Here is a 16,462-nt window from a genome sequence, read left to right on the forward strand (position 1 = left end):
CAATTCTCTGATGCTGACTAGGTTCATTCAGTTCTAACACTAACTACCCAGCTACCCAGAGTTAACACAGTCCCCACAAGTTAAGGACACAGTCCCACAGGATTACACCTTTCCACATCAGACCGCAGCCACAATTTTCAGGTATCTCCAAGAAACCCACACTTCTGCCTGGCTGTCTACAAATTGGGGGATTTGCATGACCCCCTCAGGTTCAGAAATTTGTTAGAATACCTCACAGAACTCAAGAAAAGCAGTACACTTGTGATTACCCTTTTATTATAGAGTATCCAAATGAATAGCCAGATGAAGCGGTACATAGGGCAACAGGATGGGGGAGAGGAGGGTGCAAGAGCATCTATCCCTGTGGAGTCAGGGTGCCCTCCAGTACATCAATATATTCATCAGTGAGGAACCTCCCCGAACTTCATCGTTCAGAGTTTTAAATTGAGGTTTCACTGCATAAGCATTATTAAGTGAATCATTGGTCACGTGATTGAACTCAATCCTCCCAGAGGTCAGGGGACCCCGCTGAAGTTCCACCCCTCTAATCATGTGGTTCACCTTTCTGGTGACCAGCCACATCCTGAATCTATCTCAGGGCCCTGCCAGGAGTCATTTTACAAGCATAACACCGACACTCCTATCACTTGGGGAATTTTAAGGGATTTTTGAATTCTGTGCCAGGACCTGGGGGTAAAAGACAAATACATATTTTCTATTAGACCACAGTGATTATGTTAAAGAGGACTAGGGGAAATAATTGAGCTCCATACCTGCCTCAAAGGGAGATGCTATCCAAAGAAAGGCAAGGGAGGACTCCAGTGTGACTCAGATTATCATTGATGATCAAGGCAGCCCTGGCTGTTGGGTGGTGTTGGGTAGGATGTGGCATTCAGACCAGTTAGTTAGTTGGCAGCATCTTGGCTCAGGATGGTTCATCCTTTTGAAGCAAGCCTTCCACCAGTGCCAGAAGGGGGGGCGGTGGAAGATAGGCTGATCCTATTCTCCAGACAGAGGGGTTGATAAGACACATTTGGTAGACTACAACCAAGGATGGCCATAATCCCGGCAGAACTCAAGTAGTGGTCAGGGAAGAGAAGGGGCAAGATTAAGAGAACCAGCATTTATTAAGGGCTCCAATGATGGCCCGCTATGCCAGGTTCTTTATGCCTTCCACAGAGTCCCTTGAGGTAGAGATTCAGTATTCATCTACATCTGCTTGTTGAGTCATGCTATGTACCAGGCACTGTAGTAGGAACTGGGGATAAGACTGTGAAAAAGCCTGATGTGGTATTTGTTCTTTGAGGAACTTTTAGTTGAGGAGAGTTGCAAACTGGCAAGAACGGTAAAATGTGCTAAGCACAATGTAGTGTTCTTGGGAAGTGCATAGAAAGAAGGTAACGTTATAAGAATCAGAGAGTGGTTACCTTACCTAAAGTCATGTAGCTAATAAGGGGTGGAGCCAGGAATTGAACCCAGGTTTTTTTGACTTCACAGCTAGGGTTTTCACAGTATCACACAGTCGAGCCTGAAGAGGCACGGTGGTGGGAAGGGGTAGGGCTGTGCATTGTGGCTCCCAGCCCCAGGGACTGTGGCACTGGGACTCACTCCAGCCCTGCCCACTGGTGCATACTGATTGGCATGTGGATTGAGCGAAGCTGGGAGTGCCCATTGAGGAGCATATATGCTGACTGCTAAGTAGAGCTGCCTTGGAGGATCCACTGGGGATGGTTCTCCTTGGTTATTGCAGTTCTGCTGCAGAGCCCTAGGTGTTCCTACAGCATCTGCCTGCCTCTGCCCAGAGCCTGTTGGGGCAGCGCACCCTGGGATGGGCTTGGCTTCCATCCACACTGCTAACTAGGAGGCGGATGCTGTGATGGACCATTTCCTCTTTTCACTTAATGAATGAGTAGCTCTGCTGAGCATATGGACCGGAGACAGGGCTCCAGTCTGGTCATTTGTAGCTTGAAGGGGGGTTGACAGAAAGAGAACTACAGCAACCTGCTCAGTTTCTAAGCCAGCAAAAGGCAAATTTCCATTTTCTGGGGAAAGACGTGGGCCACATGGTCCTAGCAGATACTACACTTGTGGACAAAAGCCTTGCCGTTACCACACAAAGCATCCTCTCCTGTAACACCTACTGTTTTGAAATCTCTCTTTTTTTATCTGTTTTCTCCTCTCTCTTAAAAATGAAATTGATTCCCGATGTGGTCACTGAATATGCTTTTGGAAACCTCCTCTGTCCGGGATGGTGTTTATTCTCCTTGGCCTCTTGGGCCCTTCTCCCTTTTGCTTCTCTAACAAATGACTGCATCGATCGTGCTCTGAATAGCTCTTGCCTTTGGTTTCTTGCAAGCTGAAACGGTAGAGATGTTTCTTTACAAAGGGGAATGATGTGAGGAGCCCTGCATATGTCAGCTGTTGGAGACCTTCTCCTGCAGGAGCATTCAGAGGAAAGATGGGGGAGATTTTAGCCTGCAAGAAGTAACTCTGCAAGGCTCCACCGGGAAGCCAGGCAGGTACGTTCATGCCCCAGGAGGCATCTGGTGTGGGGCAGCTGTGCCCAGACTCAGGCGTGAAATGCATTACAAGTCATTAATAATAAAGTACAAACAGTTGCCAGTTATGTACTTGTGAAAAGAACAGTTAGATTGGATATAGGGTTGTTCCTGTCATTAACTCGCATGATACTTAATTCCTTCATTTCTCAACGAGAGAAAAGAGGGGATGGAGTTAACAACTAGCATGGACATAGTTGAGCATCATTATATTTACACCTATGAGAATGGGTCGAATATGTGAATGTCTTGTGTCTCGTGGGTCTATTGAAAACCAAAATGTGTGAGCCTGGGCTGTGGTGGAGTAAGTCCAGATTCCTTAGTGTTGCATAAAAGGTCCTAGCCTGCATCGCCCTGTCCAGCTGTATCTCTGCCGGTTCTTTATTCAGATTCTGGGTGCCAGGCATGCTGACCACCAAGCCGAGGAGGCTTGGCCCCATCTGGACTGTGTCCCCTGAAGCTCATGCTGCCCCCGTCACCGTCCCGCCCCACCCTGCTCTCATAGAGGACTCGACTCAGTTGTGCCTTCCTCACAGCTCAGTCCCAATGACCTTAACTGGCTTCCACTGCCCCTGTATTTCCCTCCATCACAGCACTTCAGACTTTTATGCTATTCACTACATTGACGCTCCTTAGGATAAAACCAGAACTTAGTATCCCTAGCGGCAGAATTTATTCATGTATTTGGAAGGAGGTGAAAGGGAGGGAGGAAGGAAAGAAAGAAAGACGGAAAGATGAAGGACAGATAAGCTAAAGAGTCACGTGTACTTGGGTCCCATTCAGAGCTTTTCTGTGCCATCTCAAGCAAATCTCTTCAACTCTTGACCCTTTGTTTCTTCAGCTGGGGAAGAAAATGTATAACAATAATAATAATACTTTCCTCACTGAATTATTACAAGGATTAATGAGAAAACATTTGTAAAGGGCCTAACGATGTCTGGCCCTTGGAAAGCAAGAAATAAACGCTAGTTTCCTGCTCAAGTGGTCACTTTGGGCAAAGAAAAATAAAAAGAAATTCATGTGAAAGGAACTGGGAAAAATAATCTATAAAAGCAAAAAAAAAAAAAATCAAATTTTAACTACTGCCCATTTTAGGGTAAGACATTTTTATCCTTTAAATATGAGGCAGAGGTAATGTTGCAGATAGGAGACGTTGTCTTGGGGCATTTTGTGAGAGAAAAGGAAAAGATGTGTATTTTTTTTGTTTATCTTTTTCTGAGAACATTCACCACAAATGATGTCTCAAGGCCAAAGTAGGCAGGGTGTGATTCTACTGAGAGCACAGATTAAGTATCCTCATGTTTCATCCTCCAAGGTCTTACCTCACACTTACTATCTCAGGAGGGAAGGATGTGGAGATTAGGATTTCTGTAAATTGTGGATTCAAGCCCCATGTGGGCCTTGGACAGTCTTGATTCCAGAGCATCATGGTTTTGTGAAAATATCAGTAGATTTGGGAAGAAGAAACATCTCTGTTATTACTAATCAGATGACCTTGGACATGTAACTTCTCTAAACTTCCGTTTCGTTGGTTGTACAATGGATATACTACTAATAATACCTGATATCAAGAGGTTGCTAAAAGGATCACATGTGATGATGGATAAGCAGTCTTTTGTGAAATCTGTGTGTTGTACCAAAGTCAATCATGGTTATGGTTGCTACCATCCAGGTCCACAATTCAGGCCTCACCCCACCTAACCCTCTTAGGAATTTTTGTCTTAGATCTCAGGATGAAACAGTGCAGTTGAATGTCTAATTTACAGCTCAGAGCACACAATCTACCAATGCTATTCCACTAGTGTCCTTGAGAAGATCCTCCTGGTTTTCCGGAAGGATTATAGCAACATGACCACAGCATGACCCGTCAAAGGACTTTTGGAACTGAGGAGACCACCATGTCATAGCTACAACGGTACGCTTTCTGGTGTTTTGGCAACCTGGAAAACAGAGGCGACTATTACTGACAGCCTTAAGCCAGGGCTCGTCCAGATAAACCTGGAGCAGTTGTTCCCTAGCATTTATGTGCAGCAACCATTCTAGGCTCTGTGAAATCTTTTCTCAAGAAGCTGGTAGTATGGTGCATTATTTAGCTATTTTTGCATAATGAATCACCACAAACTTAGCGGCTTGAAACAACATACATTTAATATCTCACAGTTTCTAAGAGTTAGAAGTCTGGGCTTAGTCTGGCAGGGTCTTGTTCTCAGGGTCTCACGAGGCTACATGGTGTTGTCTGGGCTGTGTTCCTTCCTGGAGCTTGGATTTCTCTTCCAGGCTCACGTGGTTGTTAGCAGAATTTAGTCTCTGTGGTTGTAGGACTGAGGTGCCCATTTCCTTGCTGACGGCCATCCGGGGGTTGCACTCAGCTCATCAAGTCCATGCAGTTTCCTCCCATGTGGACCCCTCACAACATGGCGCTTCCATCTTTAAGGCAAGCAGGAGAATCTCTCTCTCTCTCCAGTCTACCAAGATAGCGTCTTATAGAATTTATGTAATCACAGGAGTGGGAAACCTCCCCCCCCACTGCCGCGTCACTGTTGCCATATTCTATTGACAAGAAGCAAGTGACAGGATCTGCCAGCATTCAAAAGGGAGGAAACTATACAGAGGCATGGGTTATTGAGCAGTCACCTTATGGTAGATCGGTCACATATGGTATTGGGTAGGGACTCTAAATAAAAAAATTTTAAAGCACCGATTTACCTAATCTGAACTGGTCTAATTTGAAGTGAGAAAAATAAGAACAATTTTGTGCATTTTTTAAAAAGCCGTATTGATTGGATGTAAAGGCTATCTTTTATTTTGAGACAAACCTTCCACATTTTAGTGTTCAAATGCCTTTCTTTTATGAAACAACAGTCATAGTAGATATATTTTCAAACATATTCTTGGTGGGTAAAATATAAAGATAGCAACCCTAAAATGGTTCTTGTGCATTTGCTTATTCATTTATTAAAAATTTCACCAATCTATAAAAGTCCAGAACCCTGGAATTCCTAGTTTAACATATTAACTCCCATTTACTGCCACTCTCCGGGCCTAGACTGTCTTATATCAATGTAATAGAAAAAAGAAAGTTTAATATGATTCACTTAGGTTATTTACAGGCTAAGAATGGTTTTGTCAATGTCTTTCCCCAGCAAAGCTTTACCTTTACCCTGGATAATTCCAGGCCAGAGCAGGACACTGATCTGGCTCTGTAAAACCCTCACCCACACCTGTGCTGCCATCATCCTGAGGAAGAGGAATGGGGGCTAAAGCCCCAGCATATTTTGTCTCAGCCAGAGCTGCTGTGTCAAAGCAGCTCTTCCTCTTCTGCCATCTACTCTCTTACCCAGCTCTCTTCACAACACTCAGTTACTTTGTTTTCCTGTCATTGTGAACACAGAGCAGACTGTGCAAGGTGCTAAAATGTGGGTTATGGGAGCAAAAAAGAAGGAAAAGATAATTTTGCCCAGAATAGTAAACAAAGAAGATTACTTGTAGGAAATACTGTTTGAGCTGTTTCCTACAAAATGGGTAAGATTTTAAGAGGCAGATGTAGTGAAGATATTGTAGGTAGATAAAGGCTTTTAAACCATAGCACACAAAACCAGGGAATGCTTTTTCTGTCCTCAGTGCCTTTGCACATGCTGTGTCTTCTGCCTTCAATGCCTTCCCCCAACCTTGTCCCGTTGGTGAATACATAATTGACTTTCACAACACAGCTCAGACAGCTCTTTGAGAAATCCTCCTCTGCTTTCCTATAGCATGGTATGGGGCTGTATTAGGGTACTTGTGACTCTTCTGTAATTATGTGTCTCCTCTAGACTGTGAGCTCCCAGAGGCCAGGTATTATTATTCCTGTTACATCCCAAGTGCCTCTCAGTGTGTGATACCTGTACCCATGTTTGGATGAATGAATAATGAATGAATGGTGATTTGGCCAAGGCAACATGAATGTGAGCTATATAAGGAGGGATAGCTGGATATCAGGGGGGATTAGTAGATGGGATCAGATCTTGGAAGAGTTTGCATGCAAATGCAATAATTTATTCCTCAGATTGAGGGGTCGCTGTCCCTAAACAAGACAGTGACACCATCAGAACCATGACTTAGGATGAATCATTTTATCCGGAAGATAAAAAATGATTACCAGCCTGCTTCTTCCATGGCTGTGATTGCATGAACCTGGAAGTTTGCCAGATATCTTCTGAGCTGTTTTTCTGTGATATTGCTCCATGTACCCGGCCTGTTTGTGTCTCGGTGCTCTGCTTCTGTGTTTTCAAATCGTTTCATCATGTTTTCTCTTTGGATTCCTACAGCTAAGGAATATGGTGACATAAATTGGAGTTAACTCCATGTCGTTTCTGAACCACTAGGGAAGTGTAACTCAGGGCCTGTGTATCCACTGCTGATGGAGAGACCCGGTTTGCCTGGTCCATTGTAGCAGGCTGACCTTCCCATAGGCCTCAGGAGGTTGACCAAGCGGTACTAGAGTTAAAGTCAATTTCCTTAATGCACTTCAGTGTAGAACCTAAAGCACATAGTTTTTAATTTAAATATTCTTATCTTAGAGGAGGTGTAAGAAGTCCATTAAGATACTAGGTCATTTAAGTATTGTGAAGGAAGTAAGAGGTATTTAGGGAGGAAGTTAAAAGTGATGCACTCCTTTATGAAGGCTAGTTTCTTTTCTTAGGCATTCTTCCAGTATGAATTATCTGTGTCAGCCTGAGAAGTCCCATTTTATAGTCCATGAAGCAGAGGCAGCTCTCCTGCAACAAGACCTAAAGGCTCCGCTGGGTGGTGGAGTGAGAATTTCACCATAATAGGAGGACATGAAAGCCCGAGAAGGCCCAGGTAATATCTATTGAATGAATGAGTGGATGAAATATACACAGCCTGAATTTCTACTGGAGCCTCTTTAGTGAGGAAATCAGAAGAGAAACCAGCTTTAGAAGAAAGAAAATCAGAATAGAAACCCCAGTCCTGCCATTTGTCAAGTACTCTGGGTCCAAACCCTTTCTGGATCCCCATTTTCTCATATGTAGAAATGGGGATAATAGAATATTTTGCAAGGTTATCTTGTAAGAAAATATATATAAAAATATCTTGTCAACGATGAAGTGGTATATAAATAAAAGGGATGAGTATAAATATAGTCACTGTATCTTATGATCTTACACTTTATTATAGGTTTTTCTGAGTATGCCTTTTTCCCAAGCTAGGTTGAAAACTCCTTGAGGCCAGGGACCTTGGTTGTCTGAATGCATGCTGACAGTTTAATCCAGAGCCAAAATTGGCAATGCGTCATCTAATAAAAACATGTTTTCCTTACAGGGAAACTAAAGAGAATATTTGAAAATGACACTATCCTAGGAAATCCAGGCCACATCTGTAACTCTTCATGTTCCTTATAGAGCCTGACATAGTGCCATAACCTTAATAAATGTTGGTGGAATTGGATTTACATATAATTATATAAAGGAGTCACTTTACTTGACTTCCTGGTGTGCTGTAGGCACCATGCTGGAGGCCGTACATATATATTTAATCCTTGTAGCAATCCCAGAGAGGCAACATTCACTCCACTTTATAGGTGAGGCATCTGAAGGGATCAGGAGGGTAAGTAACCTTTCCAAGGTCACAAAGCTAGTAACCTGAAGAATAAAACCTCAGCCCATGTATTAGACTTTTAAAGGTCATTGTTCATTCCTAGCTTCTCCTTTAAGTGGTCATATCTCCCCATGCAAACAGCAGTGGGAATGTGTAAAATGCTAATGTGTAAAATGTAAAATGCTAAGAGTAGGTCAAGGGCATCTCTTTCTGAAATTTATTCTGGTTAGTTCCTTTTCATCTACCAGCTGTGGTCTGACTTACGGCTCTCCAGTTAGTTTGGCCTTGCACTGCAGATCCTAGAGGGGTCTCCCATGGAGCCCTTTGTGGAGCCCATGCTGATCACAAACAGGTGTTTCACTGCCACTCACCCTTTTCACACACAGTTACTAGTCTGGACTTGGCCTGGGCTGGTCCAAAAAGGGACTTTCTGAAACCCCTGGACATTTCCCCAGGACCAGGCTGAATTTGTGCAGAAGGAAGAAAGTAGGTGTGGGTCTGCCTAGGTTTAGCTGGGAGGAATAAGCTTGATGGAAGGAGGCAAGCCTTTACTTTCAGTGATTACTGTGTTTCCATTAGGAGCAGGATGACCTTCTCAGAAAGGTTATAGAATCATTATTAGAGATCGTCAGAGCTGAGTAGACACCGGATTAATGGGGATTTGGTAGGTTTCTATAAAAGGTGCTTGAACACAAAATCCATGGGCCAACACAAAGACATTTTTTCAAACCTCAAAGACTATGTGCTCAGAAAGTTTCTGGCTTCAGGAAGCTAATATCAGACCTAATTCACGGTGCAGAGTTTTCAGGCGAAGCTATCAAGGGCAGGGCTGGCATTCCAGGGTGGTGCATTTATTTCCTCTTCTTCCACAGCCCCAGTACAGTTGGTATATTCTAGCAACTCCTCCAGGGAACAAATGTTTTTTGTTTTTATTAAGTTTCTACTTGCAGATTCTTCCCGAATGCTTGTAGCCTCCATCTGATTGGGAAAACTGCTTTTTCCCTTACATGTTTCACATCAAGCTAATAGCATGCATCCATCACGGCACTGGAAGCTGTGAGATCACAGCTCAGGATCAAATCCCAACTCTAATAGTCTCCGGGGGATAACTGGACCTTCACAGGCTCAACTGGAGTATGAGAGAGATTGTTACTGGGTCCCGGGAGGTCAGCACTACACAAGTGGTTGTTTAGTTTATTGTCCCCCAGTCTGGAATCCTGCATGGCCCTTGATGCTCAGATCTCACAAATCCTCAAATAACTTTCACTCTGTGTTTTGTTTCATTTTGTTTTTCTAATCTGAAACAGAAACCGTGCCCTCTTCCTCTAAAGCTGGGCAGGCCAACAGCAATGTCAAGTTTCTTTGCTTTGTATTGGAACTCATTGTGACCATACTGGAAGGCTCTTGGTTACACTGGAGAAGAAAACTGACAAAAGAAATGATGAATTAATAACTGGGGGTTGACAGACAAAACCTGTCCTCTATGAGGCTGTTTATGATCCCCCTCAAGCCAAAGGATAATCGCATGCTCTGTCCTTGGTGATCCCGTTATACTTTGTATCCCTCTGTATTACCTTTTTGTGCATCCGTTTCTCTACTTTGCGGTAACTTCTGAGGGCAGGGACTGTCTTACTCATCTCTAAGCCCCCAGTGACTAGCACAGGGCTTGCCTATAGCACACACTCAATGGATGATGGAAGTTTATAGAGAAAGAGGACCGGAGAGAAAAGGTGGTGGGGGGATGGGGAGAAAGCGCTTGGAAGAGGAGGTGAATTAACAAGTATAATAGTCTGGGTTCTGCAGAGAAACCAAACCAATAGGATATAGACATATGGAAATATATGTATATATGTGTGTGTGTGTGTGTGTGTGTGTGTATATCTATATCTATATCTATATCTATCTCATACTTGTATATGTAAATCATTATAAATATATAATAAGAGATGTATAAAGAATTAGCTCACATGACCATGGAGGCTGTGACATCCCATGATCTGCCATCTGCGAGCTGAAGGCCCAGGAAAGCTGGTGGTGTAGTTGCAGTCTAGTCCTAAGGCCTGAGAACCAGGAGCCCTGATGGTGTAAGTCTCACTCCAGGCGCAGAAGAAGACGGATCTTCCAGCTCAACCAGTCAGGCAGAGAGCGAATTCTCTGTTCCTCTACCTTTTTGTTCTATTTGGGCTGTCAGTGGATGGAGAGATGCCTACTCATATTAGGGAGGGCAGTCGGCTTTACTTGTCTACTGACACAAATGCTAATCTCTTCCAGAAATATCCTTCCAGACACACCCAGAAATAATGTTTAACCAGACAGCTGGGCACCTCATGGCCCAGGCAAATGGACACATAAAATTAACTATCCCAACAACCAAAGAAAGAAAAAATGGTGCAATAATGGAAAGGTCCCTAGGTTAGTCAAATCACCTCATTTTATAGGTAAAGCAACAGGGTCGGAAAGAGGTCACCGGCCTGTAACATAATTCAGCACAAGCTTTGTTCTGCTCTTTTAGTACTTTCTGCTTCCTCTCTAATTCTTTCCCCAGGGAGGGAAAAGAGGAAGATGTGGCCCACGTGACAGACTTCCTTTGGGGTTCTGGGTGGAGCCTGCGTGTTGCGTGATGGTAGACTTAAGTGAATTCTAGGAAAAGTGTTGTCTTGCTTCTCCTCCTTTTGGGTCTGCCCGGGGCCCAGAGGTCAGGACCCTGCCCCCCTGCCTGGCCTCTAGATCTGCACTGTCCAGGACGGGCCATGGAGCACCTGATAGGTGGTTAGTCAAAAATGGGATGTACTGGAAGCACACCCCAGGTTTCACCACCTCGGTACATAACAAAGAGAGTGTGAAGTATCTCATTAACGATGTTTACATTGATCACATGTTGAAATGATACTATTTGGGGTTAAATAAAATGTATTAGTAAAATTCCACCTGTTTCTTTTTACTTTTTTCAATGTGGTTAGGAGAAAATTTTCAATTACGTCTGTAGCGCACATTGGATCTCTTTTGGACCTCACTGCCCTAGATCCTCTATTTTGGGCCCTTGGCAGCACAGTTCACCCAACACTTGGACTCCTCTCCCACGTGCCGCCTCTGCTGCACCCTCGTTCTCCAGGTTGTGGCCGGCTCCTGCCCGTCCCTCTTCCTGCCAGTCTCCACTGGCCAGACCAGGTCCTCAGGACCGCAGTGCTACCTTTTCTGTAGCTCAGTGTAGGATGGTAGAAACTGAGGTCAGATCCAGCCTTGAGTCCACATTCTGCCACTGATGAGCCACTTAACCTTGGGAAGGTTGATGTACCTTTTTTTTTTTTTTGCGGTAAGCGGGCCTCTCACTGTCGTGGCCTCTCCCGTTGCGGAGCACAGGCTCCGGACGCGCAGGCCCAGCGGCCATGGCTCACGGGCCCAGCCTCTCCGCGGCATGTGGGATCTTCCCGGACCAGGGCACGAACCCGCGTCCCCTGCATCGGCAGGTGGACTCCCAACCACTGCGCCACCACGGAAGCCCTGATGTACCTTTTTGAATGCTGGATTCCCCTTGTTTCAAATGGGAGTAACAGTATTACCCTGACCGTCTCATAGGGTGTTGTCAAGATAAGAATAAAAAATTAGTCCATATGAATATGCTTTGTAAATAACAAAGTGGCATGCGCATGTGATATTACCAGTGATTATATTTTAGTTTTTATATTGTAACCATTGCTGCCATTATCCAACTCCTGCCCCTAACTTCCTGATCTTGGTTCCCCTTACCGAAGTGTGTGGCCATTTGAAAAATAAAAGGGTGGAGGCATTCCCCCAGCTCTGTGATTTTATGGCAGGATACAGGGTGCTGTGACGCAGAGAAGGTGAGTTTGGGAACTACCAGCTCACTGCTCTGGAGCCACAGCTGGATCTCTCTCTGCGCCCCCTCCACAGAGTGGCTGGAGTGGGTGGTGGTCCTGCTGACGTGAACACCGTAGTCTCTCCAGATGGTGCTGGGGGCAGCTTCGGCCAAGTTGGTGTGTTGTATCCTGGCCCTTGAGGTGTGGACCACATTGGGGCCTTCCCAGACCATGGCTGCCACGGGACCAGAGCTCAGGTAGCTGATGAGGGCTGGGTAGCAGGGGTGTCTCTGCAGTTCAGGGTGGTGCTCCGTAAGGATGCCCTCTGGGGCCTGCAGCCCCTTCATCCCCACCAGCAGGAAGCCCAGCCTCTCCAAGTGCCGGATCCCATCCCCAGGGAGCTGCCACTGCCCTCATCTAGCTTCACCACCACCAGGGTCTGCTCCTGGATCCAAGAGGGCCCTCCCAAGCTGGGAGCAGGCTTGACCTGGGGCCCCAGGCCAAGGGCTGAGTATAGTGAGGGGTGTGCCCTGCCCAACAGCCAGGGAGACAGGGATGGAGGCCCACATACATTTTGTTTTTAATTTTTATTGGGGTCTAGTTGATTTATAGTGTTGTGTTAGTTTCAGGTGTACAGCAAAGTGAATCAGTTATACATATACATATATCCACTCTTGTTTAGATTCTTTTCCCATTTAGGTCATTACAGAATATTGAGTAGAGTTCCCTGTGCTCTACAGTAGGTCCTTGTTAATTATCTGTTTCATATAGTGGTGTGTATATGTTAATCCCAATCTCCTAATTTATCACTTCCCCCCACGTTTCCCCTTTAGTACCGAAAGTTTGATTTTGAGATCTGTGAGTCTGTTTCTGTTTTGTAAATAAGTTCATTTGTATCATTTTTTTATTAGATTCCACATATAAGTAATATCATATGATAGTTGTCTTTCTCTGTCTGACTTCACTTAGTATGATAATCTCTAAGTCCATCCGTGTTGCTGCAAATGGCATTATTCCATTCTTCTTTATGGCTGAGTAGTATTCCATTCTATAAATGCACCCCCTCTTCTTTATCTGTTCCTCTGTCGATGGACATTTAGGTTTATTGGATGTTTCCACAACACTTTGAGATTCATGTTTCTGTAGCCCTAGTTTGCAGATGACTAAAGGGAGACACCCAACAGTTGTCTCCCAGGTCACCCGTCTGTAAAATGGCAAGGAGGATGTGAATGGGTACCTCTTACTCCTTCCTACACACCATGTTACATCTGATAAAATGAGAAGAGAAAAATCTTCCTTTATTAAAGAGTTCAGCATAACTCCCACCACTCTTCCCACCACGGCCTCTGTGCAGAGGTTCCCCTCCAGACTGCCAGTGGGGTCCCACCGCTTTGCAGCAGTGAATCACTTGTGAGGCTCCAGCTCTTTCCTCTAAAAGCTCCCTCACTGAAGAGCCTAAATGAACCCTGAGTGTTTTCGTTGACTTTTCTGATCTTCCAACTCAAGTTAAAAGCATCATTTTGCTTTGCTGTCAGTCATTTTCACTTTTGTAAGAATTTTAAAGATGTATAAGCCCCTAAGGTGACAGTCCCAGCCTGATGCTGTCACTCTGAGCTGTGTCATATCGAATTCTGTCACTGAGGAGAAACAAAATGAAATGCGCCCAGGTGTAAAATTCCAGGCCTGTTCCTTCTTATCGATACCAGATTAGAATGGCAGTGTCTAACGTTATGAACTTGATGTGATGAAGATGGATGTTTTCACTTTAATGGGTGGGTAGTAAAATGTACCGTTCGTGTATTTATGCACAGTGAAACCCATTTCATTTCGCCCCACTTGTACATTTTATTTTATTTTATTTTATTTTATTTTGCGGTACATGGGCCTCTCACTGTTGTGGCCTCTCCCGTTGCGGAGCACAGGCCCCGGACGCGCAGGCCCAGCGGCCATGGCTCACGGGCCCAGCCGCTCCGCGGCACGTGGGATCCTCCCGGACCGGGGCACGAACCCGTGTTCCCTGCATCGGCAGGCGGATTCTCAACCCCTGCGCCACCAGGGAAGCCCCACTTGTACATTTTAAATATTTACTATTGGTAATTAGACTCGGTGCCTGTTAAAATGTAAATGCTCTCTCTTTTGCCCTCTTTCCAAAACCCAGTGAAGTTGACTGCAGTCACATGGTGTTTCCATCAAATTTACTGATAAGCCTGTTGGTTTGAGATGAACTTTTACCTGCGTGTGTATATGGGTGTGTGTGTGGTTAGGTACAGTTTCTTGCAGTGTTTCTTGAAATGCAGATGATTTTTTGAGATGGCAAGTTGATGAATGAGGCCTTTGGTATACTGCTGATGAGACTCAGTGATCTACAAGACATGGGGCTCTTAGAACATTTACCAAGAAACTACTATCCCTCAATTCCCATGCTCCCCACCAAGCTGGGTATGCTAGCTCCTGCTGACTTTACCTCCCAGGATGCAAGCTGCACTGTTTTACTTATTATTTTTGAGTTTTATTTTTATTCAGTAGCACAGTTTATTTTCAAGAGTTTTATGGCAGGAAAATGTTAAATGACTGTCCTTTGCAAGTATGGTTTTGGTTATGCTTTCGAATTATAGCAATAGACATTATTCCCTAAAATATTAATGGAAATTGAATGTCTTTAAATCACACAGTAATGATGACTAGCAACATAATGCTTATTAATATTAATACTAGTGCTGAGAGCAGCTCCCACAGGTCAAGTTCTTAAGCACTGGTTCAGATATTTTTTTCTATCTTCCCATTTAATCTTCACCATAATCCTAGAAGTTAGACATTGTCATCTCAGTTTTCTGAATGAGGAAACCAAGGCTTAAAGAGGTTAATTCATTTGACTAAGGTCACAACATTTGTAAGAAGCTAAACCGAGATTTCAGTTTCGGGCTCTTTAGTCCAAGCTATGCAGCTTTTCCATCATCATATAAAGACCTCTTCCTATAAAATTGTGTTGTGTCTATTTCACAGTAGACCAGGTAGGTTGAGGGAGTGCCTGGTGTGTATGAGGGGAAAATGGAGGATGCAGGTATTGGGACCAGAGGAGAGGAACAATGACAAGCCATTGAATTAAACAACAGTAAAAGGGCAGTGTGTTGCGAACTAGGCATTACGCTCCTTGGTTTCTCTCACTTTGCCGTTGCTGGTTATCCAGTAACAGTAATCAAAGTTCAGGAGCAGATTAAGGTCAAATAAAGCAGCCAGATGTTAGCTGTCAGAGCTGTTCAGCTCAGTGACGGGAGATAGGAGTTATATTACAGGGTGATCCCCTTAGCTCGCAAAACAAAAGTGTGGCGAGGCATTGAAGCTGACTGCCAGGCATCCGTCTTTCCTTGTGATTAGGTAAGAGACGTTATTGACGGCAGCAAGCACACGCCACAGTAGAGGGACGGTTTTCAGTCCATGATTTTACTACAGCAAATACCCAGTTTGCAGTACAGAGAACGGACTTCCCCCGATTCATTTAACTGTCTTTGCGACGGAAGGAGAATGTGCGTTTAAGCAGAAAAAAAAATTAAAAAAAACAGTGTGTTTAAAGCATATGGTTTGGGCTTTCCAGATGTTGCTTAAGGACAGTGGTGTTCAGTAAATGCCAGTCAATCCAGAGACACCGAGCTTAATAATGCCACTTCCTCCCTGAATCAGCATCCCTCATGGCCTCTCTCGACCTTCCCCATCCCTTCAGTTCATTCTGCCCTTTACCTCCTAGTCACTTATCCAGCTTGCTCTGTCCAGTTAGCCCCCATGGGACACTCAGTCTGTGCCAGGCCCCGTGCAATGTGCTGTGTGGGAGAGGGTGATTCTGAAAGGGCAGTGCCATCTGGAGCTCACCTTCTCAAGGAGGAACTAGCAGTTGAACTGTGTTCCCCATGTGGCCCCAGCCAACACCCTGTGACACGGTGCATTTGTCTCCAGAGCCTACAGTGGATTCAGAATTCCTTGTAGCCTTATCTGAACACTCCTCCCATAGTCCTCAAGGGTAAGGACATAGCTTTGGAATCAAAGAACCGTAGATTTGAATCTCAGTCTTGCCTCATTTGAGCTCTCCGTCTTAACTCCTCTAGACCTCAGTTTCCTCTTCTATAAAATGGGGAGGGAAATCAATAAATGGGGATATCATGAAAACTAGACAAACGACACGCCGTGAAATCACTTGCCAGAGTACATGGCCTTAAAAGAGCACTCAGGAAAGAGTGGACGCCTTATCTTAACAAACATGTGCTGTGCATTGATCATGTTCTGGATTCTATTCTGGGTGTGTCCCCTACAGAGGTGATCAAGGTGCAGGCGGTTGTAGTGTGATGCTGAACGTAAGTGATATGAGAGAAGGTGTGCGCAAGGAGGTGCATGAAGATGAGATGCCCGAGCAGATGGCTCTTGGAGGATAAGAAGGGATGGTCCAGGGCGTCCCTGGTGGCGCAGTGGTTGCGAGTCCGCCTGCCGAGGCAGGGGACG

The 16,462-nt window shown here is 44.8% G+C and overlaps 2 protein-coding genes across 3 annotated transcripts in view; one reads left to right on the forward strand and one right to left on the reverse strand.

Annotated features, from left to right (window-relative positions):
* The window catches only part of DAB1 (DAB adaptor protein 1), a 294,648-nt gene that overhangs the window by 61,202 nt on the left and 216,984 nt on the right, over nucleotides 1–16,462 (forward strand). The gene's annotated exons all lie outside the window — the stretch shown is intronic.
* LOC102976685 (nucleoside diphosphate kinase, mitochondrial-like) overlaps nucleotides 6,693–16,462 on the reverse strand; it is a 16,683-nt gene continuing 6,913 nt past the window's right edge. Inside the window, 3 exon segments of the mRNA XM_055083846.1 lie at nucleotides 6,693–6,865; nucleotides 11,904–12,386; nucleotides 12,389–12,504. Coding sequence (XP_054939821.1) covers nucleotides 6,693–6,865; nucleotides 11,904–12,386; nucleotides 12,389–12,504 — 772 coding nt within the window.

The sequence above is a fragment of the Physeter macrocephalus genome, chromosome 4 (genome assembly GCF_002837175.3).
Source record: "Physeter macrocephalus isolate SW-GA chromosome 4, ASM283717v5, whole genome shotgun sequence".
NCBI lineage: Eukaryota > Metazoa > Chordata > Mammalia > Artiodactyla > Physeteridae > Physeter > Physeter macrocephalus.